This window comes from Lampris incognitus, chromosome 13 (genome assembly GCF_029633865.1).
Source record: "Lampris incognitus isolate fLamInc1 chromosome 13, fLamInc1.hap2, whole genome shotgun sequence".
Lineage (NCBI taxonomy): Eukaryota > Metazoa > Chordata > Actinopteri > Lampriformes > Lampridae > Lampris > Lampris incognitus.
The window spans coordinates 12,113,672-12,136,231 of NC_079223.1; the positions used below are offsets into that span (position 1 = coordinate 12,113,672).

Consider the following 22,560-nt stretch of genomic DNA (forward strand, 5'->3'; position numbering starts at 1 on the left):
TGTGAAATGTGTGTTAACACACAAATAAACGGCGAGGGAGGACTGACCGCTTAAATGCCGTTTCAGGTCGAGAAGGGCACATGTTGTTAAATACATTAAATTCACAACTTGAATATACAGATTTTTTTACACATGAATTTTGGCCTTTGTGTAACGGTCGAGTGGAAATACACAAGACACTTAAGAGGAGGTGGAGGGAACAGCTCACAACAGCGGTCCTGAACCGCGTTTCGACCCAGCATGATGCAATTAGGCCTGGACCACCAGGACGCCCATCAGCTTAATACAGCACGTGTTAATTCAAAAAAATGTTTTTTTATTTCAACTGATCCTTTGTTTATTATTTCTAAATCCGCGTCAGTTAGGACTAAAGTTTCCTAATTTAATGTAATTTCATATAATATAACTTACATCTGCTTTACAGCCAAGTTTAAGTTAAAGCCTGGCTAAAAAAAGACAGTACGTTGTGCAAGACGTATTTATAGAGACTAGCTGAGGCAGACTTATAGCCCAAAAATACACGTTATAGTATTGTTTTCCTGTCTATATTTAAACCCATGTTTGAGACAGCAAGAGAGTTGAGGAGTGTGTGTGTGTGTGTGTGTGTGTGTGTGTGTGTGTGTGTGTGTGTAAGAAACATTGGGTCGGCGTGTGTCTGCTCCGTGTGTTTTCATACCTATGGTGGACACACCCACTAAAAATGCGTTGAACGTATCACCAGATTTGACTGCATTTTGACAAAATGTTTGTGTGACATTCAGTAAATCTCTATGGAGGAACTTCACCATTTTAGCAGTAGGGTCAGAGGTCACAAGCAGCCACTGAGCAGTACCCATGGTAGCAGACAGGGTGAGTGGTTTAACTCAATGATACTTAGGCCTAGTCCCCAAGTACATGGACATTTTTACCCCCCCCCCTTTTTTTCTCCCCAATTGTACCCGTCCATCACCCCACTCTTCCGAACCGTCCCGGTCGCTGCTCCACCCCTTCTGCCGATCCGGGGAGGGCTGCAGACTACCACATGCCTCCTCCCATACATGTGGAGTCACCAGCCTCTTCTTTTCACCTGACAGTGAGGAGTTTCGCCAGGGGGACGTAGCACGTGGGAGACTCACGCTATTGCCCCCAGTTCCCCCTCCTCCCCGAACAGGCTCCCCAACCGACCACAGGAGGCGCTAGTGCAGTGACCAGGACACATACCCACAACTGAGTTCCCACCCGCAGACACGGCCGATTGTGTCTGTAGGGACGCCCGGCCAAGCCGGAGGTAACATGGGGATTCGAACCGGCGATCCCCGTGTTGGTATGCAACGGAATAGAACGCTACGCTACCCGGACGCCCCCTTCATGGATATTTTTCCAAACAGATATTTTCCCCCTCCGTTAAAAAAAAAATTTAAAAAAATCTGTCCACGTGACCTCCATTTTACAAAATATCTTCGCACACACAAGAATGCAAAAATGACTACAAACGCTCAAACAATCATGCTGGGCCAGTAGGTGGCGATAAAGTCTACATCAACGGTACATCACATACCAGAGAAGAACACTGTGAGCACGTGTAGTATTTTCCTTTGGTGGTAGTGACTTAAAAACAAAAAGTAGCTAATTTGTTTTTTTTTTATGTATAGTTACTTGACATCTATTTCTTCACCTTTATCTGAATTCCCCTCTGGCACACGGCCCACGGTGCCATGGCGAATCCGAAAGCAAAATGTGATTCGTTTGTGTGGACAACCGACGAGGGGGAGTTGCTGCTTAGCGTCCCATTACAATACAGCCACCATTGTTGTTGCTGTTTGAGGTGCATGCTCATTACACAAAGCAACAATGGGCATGTGCAAATTGAGGTGTCAGGTCATCGTTTCCCAAACACTCCATTTTACATGTACACACGGATACACAGAAAGCGGAGTTTCTAAAAATCTGCACTGTAGAAGGCGTTTTAAAAAATCTCCGTTGTAGTAACCTAAAATGCCATTTGCATGTCGGCGAAAGGCCAAAATGCATAGAAAAGGCTATGTTTAGAAAACTACCCGTGTACATATGGACAGGGTAGACAGGGTAAAAGAGGGGGTAATGGGGGGAAATGAGCCGAGGACTTTCTGGTTACATAACACTTTCCGGCGTCTGAGCCACACACAGCGGTCCGTAGACTCATTTGTACATGATGAAACCATACAGCATCTCGAATACACCACATTACCGATGACCTTCGACCTCAGTGGAGAGATCATGTCTTCCCAGTTGGAGGTTAAAGGATACAGTCCCAACCAACTGGAACTCAGAATAGTTGTCACATTTCCAGCTGCTGAACCAATGGCAGCCTGAGTCCTTCAAGTAGGTAAACATACCTTGAAACAAACACACACAAAAAAAACAATGACTTCACTGAGTACAGCAATCAAAACAAAGACCATCAGCATTTTTCTAAAGTGAATGAACAAACAAAGGAACAAAGGGAAGAAGTACTGAAGGAAAGAAATGTCAATCTTTAAAAATGACCATTTGCAGGGCAGACAGAAGCAGAAACAGGAATCGAAACTGAGGCCCTAAAACATCAACACTCGGAGGACTGATCTCTCTGAGAAGCAAATTTTGACAACGCTGCACTGGTGAACATATGAAAGAGCTTGTGTGTGTATGTGTGTGTGTGTGTGTGTGTGTGTGTGTGTGTGTGTGTGTGTGTGTGTGTGTTTGGCATATGTGTCCATTTGGCATATGTGTCCGCGGCTTTGCAAAGGTGCCTGTGCCTGTGGTTGTACTTCATATATGTCAGTGTCTGAATATGTGTCTGTGGTGTGTCTTTCTGTGCGCAGGGGTGGAATTTAAGGCCGACTTTACACGGTGAAACTTTCACGCAGCTAGTTGCAGGTTGGAAATTGCATGAAACATAATTTCCATGCAACTTGACAGTTACACGAAACAATTAAAATAACCAGTCTCATACAACACGATTTAATAGTTTATTTCACTAATATTAGCTCGCTAGAGTGGGAATTTTTCATCTGCCATATTTTCTCTCTAGATTATATCAAGTGGGAAGTTTCCTTGTGACCACATTTGCATCTTTGTATCTTATTTTGCATCGTTCTCTCACTGGATAGTATCAATCTGGACATGTTGTATCACTTTTTCTTCTGGCACTAGCTGGCTACTTTGTTTCATAATGGCTGTCCCGGAGAATATGAAGGGAGCTATCAGTGCATTAATGCTTGTTGATATGCTGGCGGAAAAAACACGACCTAAAAAAGGCTTAACATCTGTGGGCAGGGGCGAAAATCTGATATCAACTTTGGAGGGGACAATCAAACCATTGTGATGTAAAGGGCGGGGGGATCACGATCTTTTGAAACTTAAATATGCACTATTAAGTGTCTATAATCAGCACAGGTGCTTTCGTTGTGTATTATTAATATTATTGAAATTACATAGTTATGTTTATAGTGATATACTGGGGGGGATATATCGTATTTTTCCCAGGATGGGGGGGTCGTGTCCCCCCCGGGATTTCCGCCTATGTCTGTGGGTGAAGCGCTGGCTACTTCCATCCATTATCCAAACCGCTTATCCTGCTCTCAGGGTCGCGGGGATGCTGGAGCCTATCCCAGCAGTTATTGGGCAGCAGGCGGGGAGACACCCTGGACAGGCCACCAGGCCATCACAGGGCCCAGACACAGACACACACACACACACACACACACACACACACACACACACACACACACACACACACACACCCCCCAGGGACAATTTGCACTGGCTACTTGTCGAGTTGAAATCAATCAGTTGAAATGACACTGCATCAACAGTAGTTTGACGTCATCACCTGACACGTTATCAGCGTTTTGATTGGCTGTTGCATGAAACTAGTTTAACAAAGTTGAGTTTTGCAACTGTTGCGACTGATTTCCAGACAAGTTTCAAGTGTGTTGCAGACGGCTTTTACATTACGCAACTCCACTGCCACTTAGTCTCACCTACGTTTCAAGCAACTAAAGTTGTGAAACTTTCATCGCGTAAAGCCAGCGTAAGAATTTTGCTTCACTAGCCAACCAGGCTAGTGACATAAAATTACAAAATAGTTACTTGTAGTACGAGTAGGTCATATTTGATCAATTTGTACCGGGCGGACTGGTCCTCCAGTTCTCCACAAGCACTCGCACTCATTTTTCTTTATATGCTTTTGACGAAGAGGTCCGTTAACCTAGCTGCAATGGAAATAGAGAGATGGGTGATGGAAAACCTGTGACACCCATGTAACCTGTCACCCCCCCCCCAAAAAAATCTTTAAATTATAATTCTCTCTTTTTCGTACTTGCCTGTCCTCCGAACCACTTGCCTTGGGCTAGCAGGCAAGCTAAATTTGCACGCCAACCTCAGTGTGTGTGTGTGTGTGTGTGTGTGTGTGTGTGTGTGTGTGTGTGTGTGTGTGTGTGTGTGAGAGAGAGGGAGGGAGGGTATGTATGTGTGTGTGTGAGAGACAGAGAGAGAGAGAGAGAGAGAGAGAGTACAGTGGGACAATTGTTAGAGGAAAGGAACACAGCTTTCATTGAGCTTTGGGTTCTTACTGCTTTCCTGTGGAACTGAAAACCACACGGTCATGGAAAAATGAAAAGAACCACTCTAAATACTTAAAGAGACAAAGAGAAAAAGAGAGCATGAAGAGGAGGGAGAGAAATCAAAGTGGAACGAGAGAACAAAGAAGAGATGGAAAGTGAGAGCAACAAAAAGAGTGAGAGAACCTATCCAAGAGACAGATACACACACAGACATAAACACCATGACAGGAAAAGAGAGCGGAAGAGGGAGGAGAGACCAAAAAAAAAGAGAGAGAGAGAGGCAGAAGGTGACAGGGAGTGGGAGAGAAAGCGATAGAGAACAGAAAATAGACAGATGGAAAGACGACTATTATAAAGTGATCCAGATTGAGATGAGGTTGCGTCTGCACTTCTAAAAACCAGACGTTAGCCACCTTTTCTGAGCAATCTGACAGTTAAACCTCCGGTCGTTTTCTCGTTCTGAGGGCTTCTCGAAAACATTCTGGTTCCGCCCGATAAAATTCACTTCCCAGTCATGGTTGTGAAGAACAATGTTTTCTGCCTGTGTTTCTCTAACAGAATATGGCCTGAATGTTGACTGAATTTCTATCAGGACAATATCCTCCGTCTGGATCTCACACACACTGAAGGTTAAATGAGCTGAACAAAGGTAGAGAAACAGAACCATGATGTGTCTTTTATGTACTCAGAAGTGGCCACTGTATTAGGTACGCCTATCTAGTGCCAGGTAGGATCCCCTTTTGCCTCTAGACCTGCCTGAATTCTTTGCAGTGTGGGCTCAACAGGACGCTGGAGACATTTCTTACAGAGATGTGGTCCATGCTGACTTGACAGCATCACGCAGTCCCTGCAGACTTGCTGCCCTCACATTCATGCTGCAAAACCCCAGTTGCACCTCATCCCAAAGGTGACATGACACAGTATTCTGCTGAAAGTCGTTGCTGGAAACAGGTGGACCGTGGCCATAAAGGGATGCACACGCTAGGTAACAGTGCTCAGGAGCGCTGTGGCATTCAAATGATCCTCAGTTGGCGAGACCTTTTTCACAAACATGCCCGACGTATTTCCGCTTTGTCACAGCAGGGTAAAGCTCGGTTATCCCAATTGCCCGCAACGTTAAAAAGCCAACTTTTTGTCACCTTCAATTCTGTCTGTGATCACTTATTTTGTGTTTCACCACACCATTCATTCATTCACCATCAGCTGCTTTTCTGGGGTCGGGTCGCGGTGGCAGCAAGCTAATTAGGGCACTCCAGACGTCCCTGTCCCCAGCAACGCCCTCCAGCTCCTCCTGGGGGATCCCAAGGCGTTCCCAGGCCAGATTGGGCATGTAGTCCCTCCAGCGAGTTCTGGGTCTACCCCGGGGTCTCCTCCCAGTTGGCTGTGCCTGATAAACCTCCAAAGGAAGGCGCTCAGGGGGCATCCTAATCAGATGCCCAAACCATCTCAACTGGCTCCTTTGAAGGAGCAGCAGCTCTACTCCAAGCTCCCTCCGGATGTCCGAGCTCCTTCCTATCTCTAAGGCTGAGCCCAGACACCCTACGGAGGATGTCTGGGCTCAGTGTATTGTGTTATACGGTATGGTATGTTTCACCATACCATACAACACAATACAGGTGTTGTCACTTGACACAACTTTGTGCTGTAAGATGGCTGCACGACCAGAAAAAAGTGATTTAATCAAGGGTCATGTAATGAAATTACCACTGGCCTTGGATAGCAAGTTAGCACTTTATGACCCTTGATCAAATCGCTTTAGTCGTGCAGTAGTCTGACAACAGAAATGTAAAGATATATCAATGACGACAATAGTACGTGCCAAGAAAACATCCCTCACAATATCACACAACCACCACCGGCCTGTACTGATGACAGAAGGCAGGATACATCCATGCTGTTTACGCCAAATTCTGACCTTACCATCCACGTGTCACAGCAAATAAAATAAGGCGATGTTTTTCCAATCTTCAATCGTCCAGTTTTGGTGATCGTGTGCTCACTGTAGCCCCAGCTTCCTGTTCTTTGCTGAAGGAGTGGAACCCGGTGCGGTCCTCTGCTGCCATAGTTCATCCGCTTGTGGTTCACCGTATGACATGGTGAGCATTGAGGGATAACCTTCTACACACGACTGTTGTAGAGTGGTTGAGTATTTTTGTCCTTCTGGTCAGCAGAGTCTGACCATTCTCCTTTGACCTGAACCACCTCATCTCGTACCAACGGTCATTCCACAATCCAGGTCTCTTAGGTCACACATCTACCCCATCCCAATGTTTGACTGAACGACAACTGAGGCTGTCAGCCATGTCTTAAAGCTTTCTAAATAGATTTACAGCCAGTTTATTCATTGTTCAGCGTTAACAAGCAGGTGTGCCTAATAAAGTGGCCACTGAGTTTGTATAGTTACATAAATTAAAATCCAAATCTACACAAGATACATGGCATATGCTGATGACAGGAGACTGCTGGAAATGGAGCTGAGGAAGCGTATAAGGTAGAGACTGTGTGTATGTGTGTGTGTGTGTGTGTGTGTGTGTGTGTGTGTGTGTGTGTGTGTGTGTGTGTGTGTGTGTGTGTGTGTGTGTGTGTCTTACCATAGTCTGTGTGAAAAATCTGTCTGACCAGCAGTAGAAACCATTCCTTGGTCAGCCCCCCCATATCAAGCCCCGCTTCCCCGACAAACGTCACCTTCAGCTTTTTCTTTAGGTCACACCGCTTCCTCGTGAGCTGGAGAGAAGAGAGGAGAGGAGAGGAGAGGAGAGGAGAGGAGAGGAGAGGAGAGGAGAGGAGCGAAAAGAGGGCAGGAGAGAACAGAAACCTGAGATGTTCGTCAGCTCAGTGCTAGGTTAGTATGTGCCTATGTCCTGTTTGTACTAGGGCTGTCAAAATTGACGCGTTAACGCGGCTTAATCCATCATCATGATTAATCTGATTAAAAATTATAACGCAATTAACCCATCTGCGCCGCAGAATGACTCAAAATCCCTGACACGTCTCTGGCAACGCATTTCGGGCAGTTTGTCCAAGTAGTTACCGTCGCACGCGCCGCCGCGCATGCGCAAATGTGCAGTTGATCCGGTAGTGACAGAACCAGCCGACTCGATAAGGAAGTACGGAAGACGCTAAACAGCACGTTGGCCCTCTCGGCGGGAAATTCGAATACAAAAAAAAAACCGAGACGGAGCAGTCGACCAACATAAAGTATTGTGCGCACTCTGCAGGAAGGAGTTTTCTTTTCACCGAAGCACTTCCAGCTTAAAATACCACATTAATGCGAAGCATGACCCGTTAGCCGGGGATTCTGCTAGCTAGCACTTCGGCTGACGCGTCGCCCGACTTGCGACAAACCGGCCTCACGTTGGAGCGTCTCTCGCGCTGTCCCGTGGGAGAGACGGTTCTCAGCTGCCGGCAACATTGTAACTAAGAGGCGGTCAGCTGGACTCCTCTCCTCCTCAGCGAGTTAGTCTGTATTAGCAGCGGGCTGAAAAAGGAGTAACAGGGCCACATTAATGTGGATAAATGTTTGTTTTGAAAAAGAGAGTCAACAAAGTTTTCTGTTAACACAAACTGTTAAAGGTGTTTTTAATAAACATCCCTTCTTCCTTCAGCCTGTTTGCTTATGCAAAATGAAACGCGATTAATCTAGATGAAAAATGAATATTTCATCGTGATTAATCGAAATTAATCCACAGCAGCCCTGTGATTAATCAGTTAAAAATTGCAATCGTTTGACAGCACTAGTTTGTACATGTGTGGTCTGTTTGTTTGTGTGTGTGTGTGTGTGTGTGTGTGTGTGTGTGTGTGTGTGTGTGCATGTGTATGTTTGTACCTCATCCAAAGAGTCACTGAGGAGTTGTGCTCGTCGTACTTTGATGTTAAGGAACAGAAGGTTCATGTCCACTCTCTGTCTGCGAGAGACCTTACTCACCAGGCTTTGCTACAGTAAACACACACACACACACACACACACACACACACACACACACGTCAGTATAAAAGAACATAAGATGACTGACGAGGTAATAGTGACGTGCGGGCCGACCCACAACCCATGGGTTGAGTCGGGCAGGTAAGCTTAACAGAAATTCCCCAGGGCTTTGGCGGGTGGGTCAAAACGTGACAAAGCAGCGTGCCGTTACCTGGGCTGTGCATTACTGGTCCACCTTCGCGTCCCCTCTCTTTTTCACGCTCTCTCTCAAACACACAAACACACATAAGCAGCTTTATCATCAATTTGTGTTTGTGGTTTTGGTCACTGCGTGTGTTTTAGAGTGTTGAGACTTCACCTACGAGTTTTTTTCCCTCAGCGGTACCCGTAGCTTTTGTTTACACCGAAACTTTTTTGGTCAGAAAGAAGAGGCGTGTGTGTGCGTGCGTGTGATTGTGTGTGTGAGAGAGAGACAGAGTGCATGACTTTAATGATAGGTTACTTGTTTTGCTGCTATTCAACAACAGACAGAGTTCAACTCTTTAATGAAGGGTTACTTGTTTTGCTGCCATTCGACAATATAAAACACTGTTTGGAACAATTTGTTCATCTATTTAGCAGCCTAGACCCAGACACTATTAGGCTGAGATACAATAGGCTATACCTTGTAGCCTAGACCCAGACACTATTAGGCTGAGATACAATAGGCTATACCTTGTAGCCTAGACCCAGACACTATTAGGCTGAGATACAATAGGCTATACCTTGCAATAAATATATTATGCTGGGCAAACTGCCCAAAAACAAAATACGGCAACACTGCTCACTTTGCTGTAGCCTAGGCTACATTTGGAGGTTTAACGCATATTTTAGCGGGTCGGGCAGTGCAGATTGGCTCTCATAACGGGTCGGGTGGGTGCAGGTATTAAAAATGCCTGACTCACACATCACTACCAGGTACGTATTGCTTACATGCACTGCCTGTGTGTGTCTAACCTTCAGCATCTTCAGTGTGTGTGTGTGTGTGTGTGTGTGTGTGTGTGTGTGTGTGTGTGTGTGTGTGTGTCTCTCTCTCTCTCTCTCTCTTACCCGGGCCTCACTGATCATCTGTTGTTCAGAGTCTCTCTGGATTATGGCCTTCTTCACCACAGAGGAGAGTATAAAAGGAAACTGGCAGAAGGAAAACCTGGAGAAGTAAAAAAAAATATAAATCAGAATCAATAAACATCAGCAACTTTCACCACACAGTCATGAAAATACTTTTCTGGCTGCTACTGGCAAAGTAAATAGATAAATAAAATGTTAAGTACTAGTTAAACTCTTGGCTGGAATAAGAAAAAAAACATACTGACTTGATTATTTTAAATCAATACTTTAAATTGGTGTGATTTCCTTGCGTGGAAGACGCTCGGTAGGGTTTTGAAGGAGCAGGGATTTGGAGCATCTTGGCGGTCATATATGTTGTTTCATACCTCCTGGGATGGGAGACAACCTATGACTTTTGTTGTATGGCTCTCTCTCTCTCTCTACCCTTGTTTGCTGTCACTATTTGCTTCTCCGTTAAAATTAACTCTTGAGAAAATAAAAAAGGCCCGAGGCTTAGGCACCTTGACACCAAGCGGCAACTAACAGGGATGGATGTTGAACCCAATGTGGATGTGCCTTTAGTTGGACCTCCAACTGGGTTATTGCGTTACTGGCTCCAAAACATTTCTGGTCCAATGTTAAGTCAGTGGGAGAATTCTCAACTTCTATCTTCAAATACGAAGTCTATACATTTTCTTCAAGTAGTTGGGGTCTTTATCACTAATTTCGAGTCTTGCACACAGTGTGAGGGTGGATATTTTCACAATTATTGTTCCATTAAGAAGATATTAAAGATTCAAAAAGCGGCTGTGGTAGGGGTGTGTGGTGCAGCCTCAGGTGCAGGCGGCGAGGGGGGGGGGGGGTCACAGGAGAGCAGAGGAGATAGTGAGGCTGATTAGTGATCAGCCTCAGGTGTGCCAAACTAACAAACTGCCCTTTACGTCCTGCCAGTGAAGCTGGGTCCTGGACTGACACACTGACACCGCAGCGAACACAGGCGAGGGTGAGACAAAGATGGAGAGAAAGAAGTCTCTAGTGCCGATGAGCACCGCCCGCCCAGTGCTGCAGAAGGAAAGGACACTGACCTGTGTAAAATTAAACAGTGCAAAATAAAAGAAAGCCTGTGTTTTCGCCAACCCTGTGCCCGTCCTCCATCTCTCAACCCTCCCATGGCACGAGCCTTGTCACAGCCGCATGTTGAGGCGTACCTGACTTGATTGACAGGTCTGTCAACTTGCCTGCCACCGAGGTCCCAACCCACCTCCACCCCTATGCCAAAAATTGGATTTTTTCAGCTCCGACACTGACAAGACGACAGCGAGCGTAAAGCCAAACTTTAGGCTTTGAAACGCCCCTTCGAACCCAATGGGTGACGTCACAATCCATCTTTTTTATATAGTCTGTGGCTGGCACACTAGAGGACGTATTTCTGGTACCTGAGAGGCATATGTTATCTGGATGCCTACCTAGACAGACAAATACATAAATACTTGGCGAGGCAGACAGTTCTTTGACAGAATAGGTTCATATAGTCTGCTAACTGCCGACTCTCTTTGCAAGTCACTCTGGGTAAAAGCATCTACTGTATGAGAAGATGTGATCATGCTTACTTAATTGAAGGGGCATTAACTATTAAAGGAAGAGGTAAGTGGATTAACTGGAGAGAAAAACGGAATTTTATAGTTCAAATACTTCATCGCCAAACCAAGTTAGATGTCAAGAATTTGTTACGGTGTGCTCAGACGGCACAACAAAACTATAAGGACTTCAGCACATACACAACATAGACACAAAGGGCACAAGACAACTAGTTTTAATAGGAGGAAAGAAAATCACAATTGGAAATCCTCACAGATATAATCCTTTGACGTTAAAGAGGTTGTTGCAGTAAATCGTTACTGGACAGAAATGACAGACTGTACTTAGAAAGAGACGCACAGATGGGATCAGCAGGTAAGAGGGTGAACTGGGCAGATAAAAAGGCGGAGATGGAGAGATGTCTAACTTGTTCGAGTTGCCGTGGCTCTGCCAGATCCTGTACTGTTCCATGTAGTCTATGTGCTCCAGTGTGATGTTGTAGAAGTCAGTGAAAGGCATGATGGGCGGAGAGGAGACACTGTTAGCCGCATCTGGAGGAGAGGAGAGAAGAGGGGAAGGGATAAAAGGAGAGCAGTGGAGAAGGGGCAAGGGGAGAGGAAAGGAGACAATTATCTGCAGAGTTCGATATGTCCAAAAAAGTTAAACTCAACGAAGTGTCCGTGTGCACTGTGTACGTGCATTCATGCGTTGTCTGTTAGTGTGTATGTGAGTTGTGTGTATGTGGGGTTTGACCCTGTTTGTATGCACCTTTATGAGTGCTTTGAAACTGTTGCAATAGTTAGACGTGTGTGTGTGTGTGTGTGATACACGTACTGAAGAGGCCCAGGACTTTGGTTGCAGAGGGAATCCACCAGGAGCACTTGGCTAGAGGAGGAAGGTCGTCCGGCTCAGCAGGGAAAAGACGAGTGGAGATGAACTGCAGGAGGCGCTCTACCAACTGTTTAAACCGCCGTGCCGAGAGTCTGAAACATCCGCGTGCGCGCATACGCATACACACACACACACACACACACACACACACAGACACCACACAGATTCACAAAAAACACATGTACACACACAAATACACAAGAAAACAATGTACACACAAGAAAACACACACAAAACCAGTAACGCCGGGGAACAGCCAAACAGCTAGTGTGCTGCTCCGGTTCAAAGACAGACTAAATGAAACAGCTTGTAGGCCATCGACAAAAAAATGACAAATACTCTTCTGTCATTACAATACTGACAGACGGACAGACAGACACAGACGGCGGAGACGACAGAGAGGAGAGACAGACAGCTTCACAGAGAGACTGATAAATATGGAGAGAGAGAGAGAGAGAGAGAGAGAGAGAGAGAGAGAGAGAGAGAGAGAGAGAGAGAGAGAGAGACAGACAAGAGCCGGCATCCAGAATATCAAACAGCTCTTTGTCGATGGACAGGAAGCAAATCGACTATTTACTGTACATTGTACTAAAATAGAGCAGATTACAGATACCCCCCCACACACACACACACACACACACACACACACGTCTAACTATTGCAACAGTTTTAAACTCTGACGTGAAGAGAGATTTACCATCCAACAGTGTTCATGTCTGAGGACATCAGTTTAGACATCTGACTGCCTTATGTAGTCAATTTCAAAAAGGTTCACAACAGCTTTTCAACAAATCATCTTTATTATGTTTTTTTATGGGTCTCACAGATTCCAGGCTGTGGCAAGTCAGAACGGTTAGCTGAGCAGCGTTTCTTTATCTATACATTGGTCCACAAACGGGTCAATTCTGTAGCACCGGGAGTAGCTCTGTGCTTCGTCGAACGGCTGCCTTTGGGATCTTGATATAAGCAGACAAACGAAGACACATTCTGGGATTCAGATCAATGACCCACCCATCACTGATGTGCTTCTCACACAAGCAGGTTATGGCTGCACATTCCTCCCTCCTACACTTCCCTTCTTTGCCTTTCAAAGTCTCATGTCATCCTTCTGTCCCAGAAGCATATCTGTGACACTGGCTAATAATACAGAGTACTTTCACCACACACACACACACACACACACACACACACACACACACACACACACACACACACACACACACAGAGCGAACTGGCCTTACTTTTTGAGCCAGTGGACCAGGAAGTGGTGGTCGGCCTCGGAGAGGGCTGCTATCTGTCGCAGGAGGTGGGCGTAGATAACATAGGTACTGGTGCTGGAGTACTGGGGGTTCTGTTAGACACACACACACACACACACACACACACACACACACACACACACACGGTTAAACATACACCCTGACACACAAATACATGGACATGGATACAGACACAGACAAGAAAAACACGGCAGATAATGTACGAGAATCAGACATTTTCCACATCCCTCCTCCAGACACTAATTCCCAGCCTATTCATCTGCTCTTATTAAGACAGTAGGAAAGTTGAGATAAAGACGGAGCGGAGGAAGAGGAGACACAACAGTGAAGTTCCTGGCAGGATTCAATCTAGGTCAGCAGGGACAAACCCGTGACTCCGCAACTGGCAGGATATGACTAGCTTACTATCTCTTGATGGGGCTGTCCCTGTTTCAATTCTAAATCGAAGATCGATCGAACGCTGTATCGGTGATTCTCCCGGTGTTTGTTTGTTATTATTTTCTCAACGCTCCCGCCTAATTGCGCGTGTTTGGCGCGCGCGGCAGAAAGAAGACCACTGGGGAGATGACAGCGCAGTTTACTGGTAGTCCGCAGCTGCTGTTTGTGAGACGGCGTGGCCGCTGCAGAGTTGGACTTCATGATAATAATAATAATAATGGATTTCATGTATATAGCGCTTTGACACCAAAAGCGATCCGCACTGAAGGGGGAAACTCACCTCAACCACCACCAATGAATGGTGGTTGCGGTGATTATCTCCCACCACCCAGGTGATGCACGGCAGACATTTTGCGCCAGTGACAGGAAACAACAGAACTGGGAAACCCTGCTTCCCGGCGACATTTTGCCTTCCCCTACATTACGCAAACAACGAAGGCGTCGCTGACAGAATAGCTAGCTCGTATGCGACATGCGGGTACCACACGCCACCTCAGCGAACACCAGAAATATGTGGACTGGTGAAATAAGTTATTACATTTTGCATAACTTATTTAAATTCGACCATATGACCTTAGTGCGGTGCAACCCCAAAAAATAATGGCGGTTGTATCAGACTTGATACCATGTAGCCTATCCTAAACGAGAATTTGAGAACGTAAATGGCGGTTGCCGGGACACAAAACCACTGACCTGTTGATCTTCACAAATCAAGACTCGACAGTCTAACGACACAGCCGCCAGTGCTGAACAAAAACAACCCCGTTTAAATCGAAAGTTGAATCGACTCGTGGCTCTGGAGAATGACGACACCTCTAATCTCTGACCACAACGCACAGGAAAAGGTTCGTTCTAGTTAATAACATAACTTTTCTAGCAACTTCTCCAGCCACTTGGCTGCGCACGAGGAGGAAAGGCCGAGGGCGGCCTGACAGGACGCGGAAGCGAGGCAGGCTAAGCTAACTGCTAGCCCATGCAGACCGGCAGTTCCGACAGTCATCGTAGCGTTAGCTCTCTTGGACAGTAACTTTTTCCTTTCTTTTTTTTTTTGTGGATATGTTGGACATGTGTTTTTCCATCCATCCATCCATTAGCCAAACTGCTTCTCCTGCTCTCATGGTCGCTGGATCCTATCCCAGCAGTCATTGGGCAGCAGGCGGGGAGACACCCTGGACAGGCCGCCAGGCCATCACAGTGTTTTTGTAGTTTCTTTTTGGGTTTTTTTTTTGTGTTCTTGCAGTTTGGACATGTGTTATTGTCTTTGTGTTGCACTGGCGTGGGTTGGGGGAAACGACGTTTCGTTTCATTTCTAATTTTTTATTTGTTCTCACCATGTCCCTAATACGGCTCCGAACCCAAGTGCATGAAATGAAATGGCAAATGTTCCTGACTCATGATCTAGTCTGGATGGGGTCATTCTGAATGCATGTTGGCATGATTAAATATGAAAACCCGGCACTTCTGATATTTTCTTGATAATAACGAGTAACAATAGGTTAAATACCAACACTTTATTTGATGTGAATTAACACCCAGTGAGAGAAACATTAGCCTATATTGGGTTGATTTCTGGGACAGGCATTAGCCATGGCCACCACGCATTAAATCACACATCCTGGCGGTAACTGCTTGAATCACTGAACCTCCCTCAGTGAATCTAATCCAGCCAAAATGAGGCTTACGACACAAAGAATTAATATAAAAGATTTAAATTGCAACACAACAGCTCATTTCCATTAATGGCAAGATGAACTTGTTTTATTTTACACATGAATAAGCAGTTTGAAGTGGTTTTTGAAACGTTTCCATGGCACACCTGGTCAACAATGACAGACTGGGAGTATTTACACACAACAGGGAGGGGTGGTTCCAGTTTGGATTACCACAGATCAAACTGACCGAATTAAACAATCCTTCAACAATTTTGTTTCCTCAACCATCAATTTAAAAAAAAAAAACAGGAGGGGAACTAGCACCAAGCGCTTTACCACACGGGGCTGCAGACCACTTTCTGTTATGTGTGTTATGTGTGGATGTTTCTTGTGGGGGCTTTCATGCTGTCGTGTGATTCTTTTATAGTCTGCATCTGCGTTGTTATTTTAACTCTTGTACGTCGAAAGAATAAAGTCTAAAGACTAAACTCTGAAGTAACGTTTCGACACGGAGCCGCTACCAGCCCGTGAAAAGCAGGGAAAGCCATGATCATACAGGAAACCAGTGGTCCTCTACTCCAGCATGACCTCACCCAAAACCAATCCACAGCGACACACGGACCATTACATCAGGGAGCTGGGCGCTCCGCTCCACTTTCTGATCGAGTCCGTCTGTCTGTGTGTCTGTCTGTGTGTGTGTGTGTGTGTGTGTGTGTGTGTGTATAGCACAGCGTGTGTGTTTAAACGCCGCTTTAATTTTGTGTGTGTAGTAGGTGATGTGTTAACGTGTGTGTGCGTGTGTATGTGTGTGTAGCTGAAGTGTATTTTTAAGACTATAAGTGGGTGTGTGTGTGTGCGTGCGTGTGTGTGTGCGCGCGTGCATGCGTGTGCGTACACGCGCGTAGATGGAGCATTAAAACCACAAAGTAAATGCTGTTGATTCTAGTCTTTATCTGAGTCTAAGCCTAACCCTATATGGAAGTCAGACTGAGTGAGACAGAAAGAGAGAGGGAAGGACGGAGGAAGGGAGGAAGAAAGAGAGAGGAATGAGAGACAGACAGTCAGACAGACAGACAGACACACACAGAAAGTGAAAGAGAGAATTGAAGTAGGAAAGAGCCACAAGGAAATAGAAAAAGATAAGCGAGAGAGAGAGAGAACGAGAATGAAAGCAAAAAGTAGGCACCAAAATGAGTGAAAAAAAGTGTAAAATGGGTTAAAAGAGAGGAAGATTACAGAGCCAGATGGAGAGAGAGAGAGAAAGAGGACTTTGCCAGAGAGGATGAGAGAAAACCCCAGACCGTTACCGAGGAAAGGACGAAAAATAGAGCGCAAACAAGGGGCCACACAGAGAAAGAGAAAGGGAGGATAGGAGGGGAGCGGCAGAAAGAGAAACCTAACCTCGGATGTCATTTACTGAAATCTCCCTCACAGTCATAAAAAGTTAACTCTAGACAGTTTGTAATATCTTTTAACCACCAATACTGGGAGAGAGTTCGCTGCATCAGCCTGCGTTGTGCGTCTTCATAAGAGACTTGTGTGTATTTAAAGACCGGGCCCCGGTAGGCCAGCGGATGTCCAGAAGACAACAGCGCCCACGTGTAACGGGCGCCCACACCTGTAAACAAAGAGGAACCGTCAAGCAGCGCGGTGACAACACCTAAGCCCAGTTCTCCATCATGGAGAATGAAAGAAACCCTCTCACTTCCACAGGTGGAACTGGTTAGACTGAAAGACACGCTCTGCCCCATACGCCTCAGACGGAGCCGCTACGAAAACAACTCCACCAACCGAGCAGCGAACGCAACAGTGCTGCCTGCGCTGGAGTCTGAAGGAGAAATTGAAAACATACGAAACGATAAACCGAAAGACCCCGGAGGAACGTCAGGACACCGAGAGAGAACTAATGGAAGTGAGATAAGTTATGGGGGAAGAGCTCGTCTATCGCTCTGAAGGGAGAACTGAATATCAGAGACAGCATGAGCCCACTAAAGAGAGAGAGAGAGAGAGAGAGAGCAGCTCATAACTACTGCAAGAGCCCCCGTCCTGACACCCCTCTCATCATCATCATCATCATCATGTCGAGTATCCTCGGTTCTATAGACCCTCAACCAGAGGTAAAAGGGAACACCCAGGGCGTCCGGGTAATGGAGCGGTCTATTTCGTTGCCTAACAACACGGGGATCCCTGGTTCGAATCCCCGTGTGACCTCCGGCTTGGTCGGGCGTCCCTACAGACTCAATCGGCCGTGTCTGCGGGTGGCAGCCGGATGTGGGTTTGTGCGTCCTGGTCGCTGCACTACCACCAAATCTGGTCAGTCGGGGCGCCTGTTGGGGGGGGAGGGGGACTGGGGGGGAATAGCGTGATCCTCCCACACGCTACATCCCCCTGGGGAAACTCCTCACTGTCAGGTGACTCCACATGTATCGGAGGAGGCATGTGGTAGTCTGCAGCCCTCCCCGGATTGGCGGAGGGGGTGGCGCAACGGCCAGGACGGCTCGGAAGAGCGGGGTAAGTGGCCAAGTACAATTGGGGAGAAAAGGGGGGGGGGGCGACACCCAAGTTGTCTCTTCTGCACATAAACCTAGTGCACATGCCTCTTCTTCAGACCCAACATGGACCAAAGCAGGAAACACCCTCCTCTTCCCTCCAGTGTACTCAGGTCCAGCAGGATCCAACCCGGTAAGACCCTGTCCAAACCTAAACCAAGGCTACACAGGACCCAGCAGATGAAGAGGCTTCTTCTCTGCCAGTCAAACAGAGATTGTCTAGATATAGATGTGGATCACGAGCGTCCGCATAAGAATCCTACACAACTAAAAAGAGCTATGGTTTGACGGTGAACGTAAAACACTCGGGAAAACCTTCAGAAAGCTTTCCAACAAACGCGCAAAGGGCCGGCAAACCAAGAGTTGAAGACGGAGCACTGTTGATATCTGAAAGAATACAAAACACTCTCGTGTAACAAAACAGAAAAAGATCTGAAAACAACACTTAATAAGATTGAAGAGGCAACAGACCGGCGCTCGTCTAGGGCGCTATATAAAGAGATTTACAACCCCAAAGTAGAAACATCTATTCCAAATGGCTCAATATGGAAATCCTACTTTGAAAAGCTCTATGAAGAAGAAACGATTCGCTAAATTCATACCGAACACAAATAATTCGGGGAGAACAATCAAGGATTATAAAAGCTCGTTAGATTCACTCGTTACAATACTCAAGATAAAAGACCATGTGGGCCCATAACATCAGATGGCCTGGCTTTCCATCATGCGGAGGGTCGGGTCGCTTTCCAAGGGTTTGGAGTGAAGGACCGATAACTCCTGGATACAAAAAGGAGATAGGTTTTTAACTGCCACAAATATTATTTATGTCATTATTTGACATGTTTTGTTCATATATTTTTTTGGGGGGTTATCTCCCAATTGTATCCAGCCAATTACCCCACTCTTCTGAGCCACTCCGGTCGCTGCTCCACCCCCTCTGCCGATCCGGGGAGGGCTGCAGACTACCACATGCCTCCTCCCATATACGTGGAGTCGCCAGCCGCTTCTTTTCACCTGACAGTGAGCAGTTTCACCAGGGGGACGTAGCGCGTGGGAGGATCACGTTATTCCCCCCAGATCCTCCTTCCCCCTGAACAGGTGCCCCGACCGACCAGAGCAGGCGCTGGTCCAGCAGCCAGGACACATGCCCACGGCCGGCTTCTTAGCCACAGACACAGCCATTTGTGTCTGTAGGGACTGCCCGACCAAGCTGGAGGGTAACACGGGGATTCGAACCGGCGATGCCCGTGTTGGAAGGCAACGGAATAGACCGCTATGCCACCCAGACGCCCCGTTTACATATCTTATTTATGTAGTTTATTTTCATGAATATTGATTGGTTTCGTGTTAGAACTACGCAGGAAGTACATGTACATTGTATGCTGCGCAGGGACACGTTTAGTTGTTGCAATCTGCTCCAAGAAGAAACGTGAAGTGGGAGAAGTTTTTACTTTTACTCTGCTTAAAAGTTTGAGTTTAAAAGTGATACTGCGTTGCCCATTTGAAGATTTTAAGTTTGTTCAGGTGGACTCATTCCCTCTTGGTTGTGTACAGCCAGCGGGGTATGTTTATTTACGTGTTTCACATTTTGCCGTACATGTTTATAGTTTGTGTGTGATACGAAGGCGTGCTTATTCTGCACATTGTCGTGTATTTGAACAGTTCGACGGTGGATCTGATGACGGTGACGTTGACTGAAGTACAATTAAGATGAACAAATCCGTCAGTATCAGAAGAACCACGGTGTCGTATATTTCCTGGGGGGAGTGATAGTTGAACTGGAACCTGTGCGAACTTTCCCTAACCTGCTCAAGACGGGAAATACAGATAAGCCACCGTTTAGCGTTAAGGACACACAAGTTCACCAGTTTTTTTCATAAAGATGTCCATAAGCCAGACACAAAAGTCTGTGTTCTGAAAGGTGACAAGGATTGAAAAACTAAAAGGGATTGTGTGTAGCCTAATACCAATAACAGTGTTTCACAAGATATGAAGGGGCATTGATGTAACAGATTTATTGGTACTTGGTTTATATTGATTATTCATCATTTAATTGAAGAAAGGGAACTTGTTTACTTTGGAAAAGAAGGAAATCCTCTGTGTACATTTAAGTGAGCTGAGATTTGGAGTTTTCTATTCATGGTTTAATATTTTTCTTGCAAGTTCACTGAAGTGTTTTCATATGGACCTTTGTCAACTATGATTGACTTTGTAATATTTTCCATCCATCCATCATCCAAACCGCTTATCCTGCTCTCAGGGTCATGGGGATGCTGGAGCCTATCCCAGCAGTCGTTGGGCGGCAGGCGGGGAGACACCCTGGACAGACCGCCAGACCATCACAGGGCCGACACACACACACACACGCACACACACACACACACGCATGCACACACACACACTCACACACATACACACACTCACACCTAGGGACAATTTAGTACGGCCGATTCACTTGACCTACATGTCGTTAGACTGTGGGAGGAAACCGGAGCACCCGGAGTAAACCCACGGGGCCCGAACCCAGGACCTTCTTGCTGCGAGGCGACCGCGATTAACCACTGCACCACTGTGCTGCCACACGTAATATTTTCAATGTAATATTTTCAAGCCTTTATAATGCTTATTTTCCTTTAAAAGGTTGATTTGGAAAGATAGTGACCTAGTTTAGTTTAGCCTATTCACTTGAGTATTTTTGTGAAAATATTTGCTGTTAAGTACACTGCTTAGTTCATGTGAGACAAGTTAAATGTGTACAGGTAATTTCCAACTAATTTAAAAATTTCACAAACAAGTGAAGAGACTCAGGGTGTAGTAGCTGCTGTAGAACAAGCGGCAGAGCCAGAGCAGACAGACGAGTCTCGCGTTGTACAACAAGCAGTACAGTCTGAAGAGCCTCGTAGAGGTGCAAGGGAAAAAAAAAAACTGAAAGGGCAACTCCCTCGCTTTGACAGTATTTATGAATGCTGGAAAGCTCTAAGGTGGCTAAAAAAAATCTGTAATAAAACGACTCCAGTAACATCCTACAAGAACACAGCCGCACTATTCAAAAGGAATTATCTAAACTGAATATTGTTTATGATGAATACCGAAGGATTGACAGCCCAGCTCGTGACATGCGCCGCAAGCTGGACAACTGTATATCAGTCACCAGGATTGTTATACAGAATACTCAGTCTCAAATTCAAAGAATGAAGGAGGAGCTGCTTTGGCCTGATGCCAGCTCTGTATTCGCATCTTCAATTTTCTGTGTTTACCTCCAGCCTGTAATTGCTCTAAGGCTAATTCTATTCACTCTAATATAGCCTCAGTCAAAAAGCAAGAGGCTGCTGCTGAGTATGCAGCTACACGAGCTGTATTGAAGATTATGGCTGAGCAAGAGCGCCACCAAGAGAAACTGCAAAGACTCGAAGCTGAAAATAAGCTGATAACTGCAGACCAAGAAGCAGCTGCATTAACTCGCCGTCTTGAAGGAGAAAAGGATGAGACTGAACATAGGATAGAAAAGGAGAGACAAGAGGCTGCTCTCTTAAAGAAACAGCAAGAAGAGAATGCTGCAAGAAAAAAAGTCTGTAGAAGACTTGAAAAGAGAGCTTGAGTGTTTGGAGGAGCTGAAAAGGCTTCAGGCAGCCAGAGCAAGGCTTCAAGTCTATGACAAAAATGAGTTCTATCAAGACCAAGGACTTGCACCACAGAACTCTGAACTACATACAGTTGTGCAAGCAATTAATCAGGTGAAACCTGTGTATCAGCACACACAACCACTAAGAGATGTGGCTCCAAAAAGTGTGCTTCAAGATAACACGGGGGAGCTTGTGAAAGTTTTGGTTGAAGCTATATTGGCAAATAAGCTACCCATTCCAGAAACCTACAATCTTTAGTAGGGATCCACTCAAGTTCAATCACTGGAAGTCGCCCTTTCAGACACTAATTAAGAGGAAGCATTCCAACTACAGAGAAAATCTTCTTCCTTCAGAAATATGTTGGAGGAACAGCTAAAGAGGCCCTAGCTCATTTTCTGATTGATTCAGAAGATTCATATTACACAGCATGGGACCTGCTCAGTGAACGATATGGCGAGCCTTTTGTAATTGCCAAAGCCTTCCGAGACAAACTACACACCTGGCCAAAAATAGCCTCAAGGGAGAGTGCTGAGTTAAGAAAATTTGTGGACTTTTTTTACGCGGTTGTCAATCTGCCATTGCTCACAATGAGAGTCCAAATGTTCTTAATGATGGAACGGAGAATCAAAAACTTACTGCCAAACTACCCGACTGGTTAAGTACCAGATGGAACTGAAAGGACACAGAATACCAACTGGAACACAGAAAGCTCCCAAGCTTCAATTATTTTGTAATATTCCTAACAATGGAAGCCAGTATCACTTGCAACCCAATAACATCTTACAATGCATTAAAGCAAAGTGAACCTGATAAAGCAAAAATCAAGAACTAAAATGTAGTGGTCTCCAAAAACCCAACTGTAGGTGCCAAGATCTTCACAACCAACACCAGTGAAAGGAACACAGACACATGTGTGGTTTGTAAGAGAACAGGATATGGCTTAAATAAGTGTTGCAAATTCATCGAAAAGCCAGTC

General features: G+C 45.7%; 1 protein-coding gene across 1 annotated transcript in view; it reads right to left on the minus strand.

Annotated features, from left to right (window-relative positions):
- Positions 1–22,560, minus strand: part of hectd2 (HECT domain containing 2) — a 102,330-nt gene that overhangs the window by 47,930 nt on the left and 31,840 nt on the right. Inside the window, exons 8-14 of the mRNA XM_056291632.1 lie at positions 13,284–13,393; positions 11,986–12,134; positions 11,579–11,702; positions 9,577–9,673; positions 8,389–8,496; positions 7,154–7,286; positions 2,266–2,354 (exon numbers count right to left, since the gene is read on the minus strand). Of these exons, the coding sequence (XP_056147607.1) occupies positions 2,266–2,354; positions 7,154–7,286; positions 8,389–8,496; positions 9,577–9,673; positions 11,579–11,702; positions 11,986–12,134; positions 13,284–13,393 (810 nt within the window). The remainder of the gene's footprint in view (positions 1–2,265; positions 2,355–7,153; positions 7,287–8,388; positions 8,497–9,576; positions 9,674–11,578; positions 11,703–11,985; positions 12,135–13,283; positions 13,394–22,560) is intronic.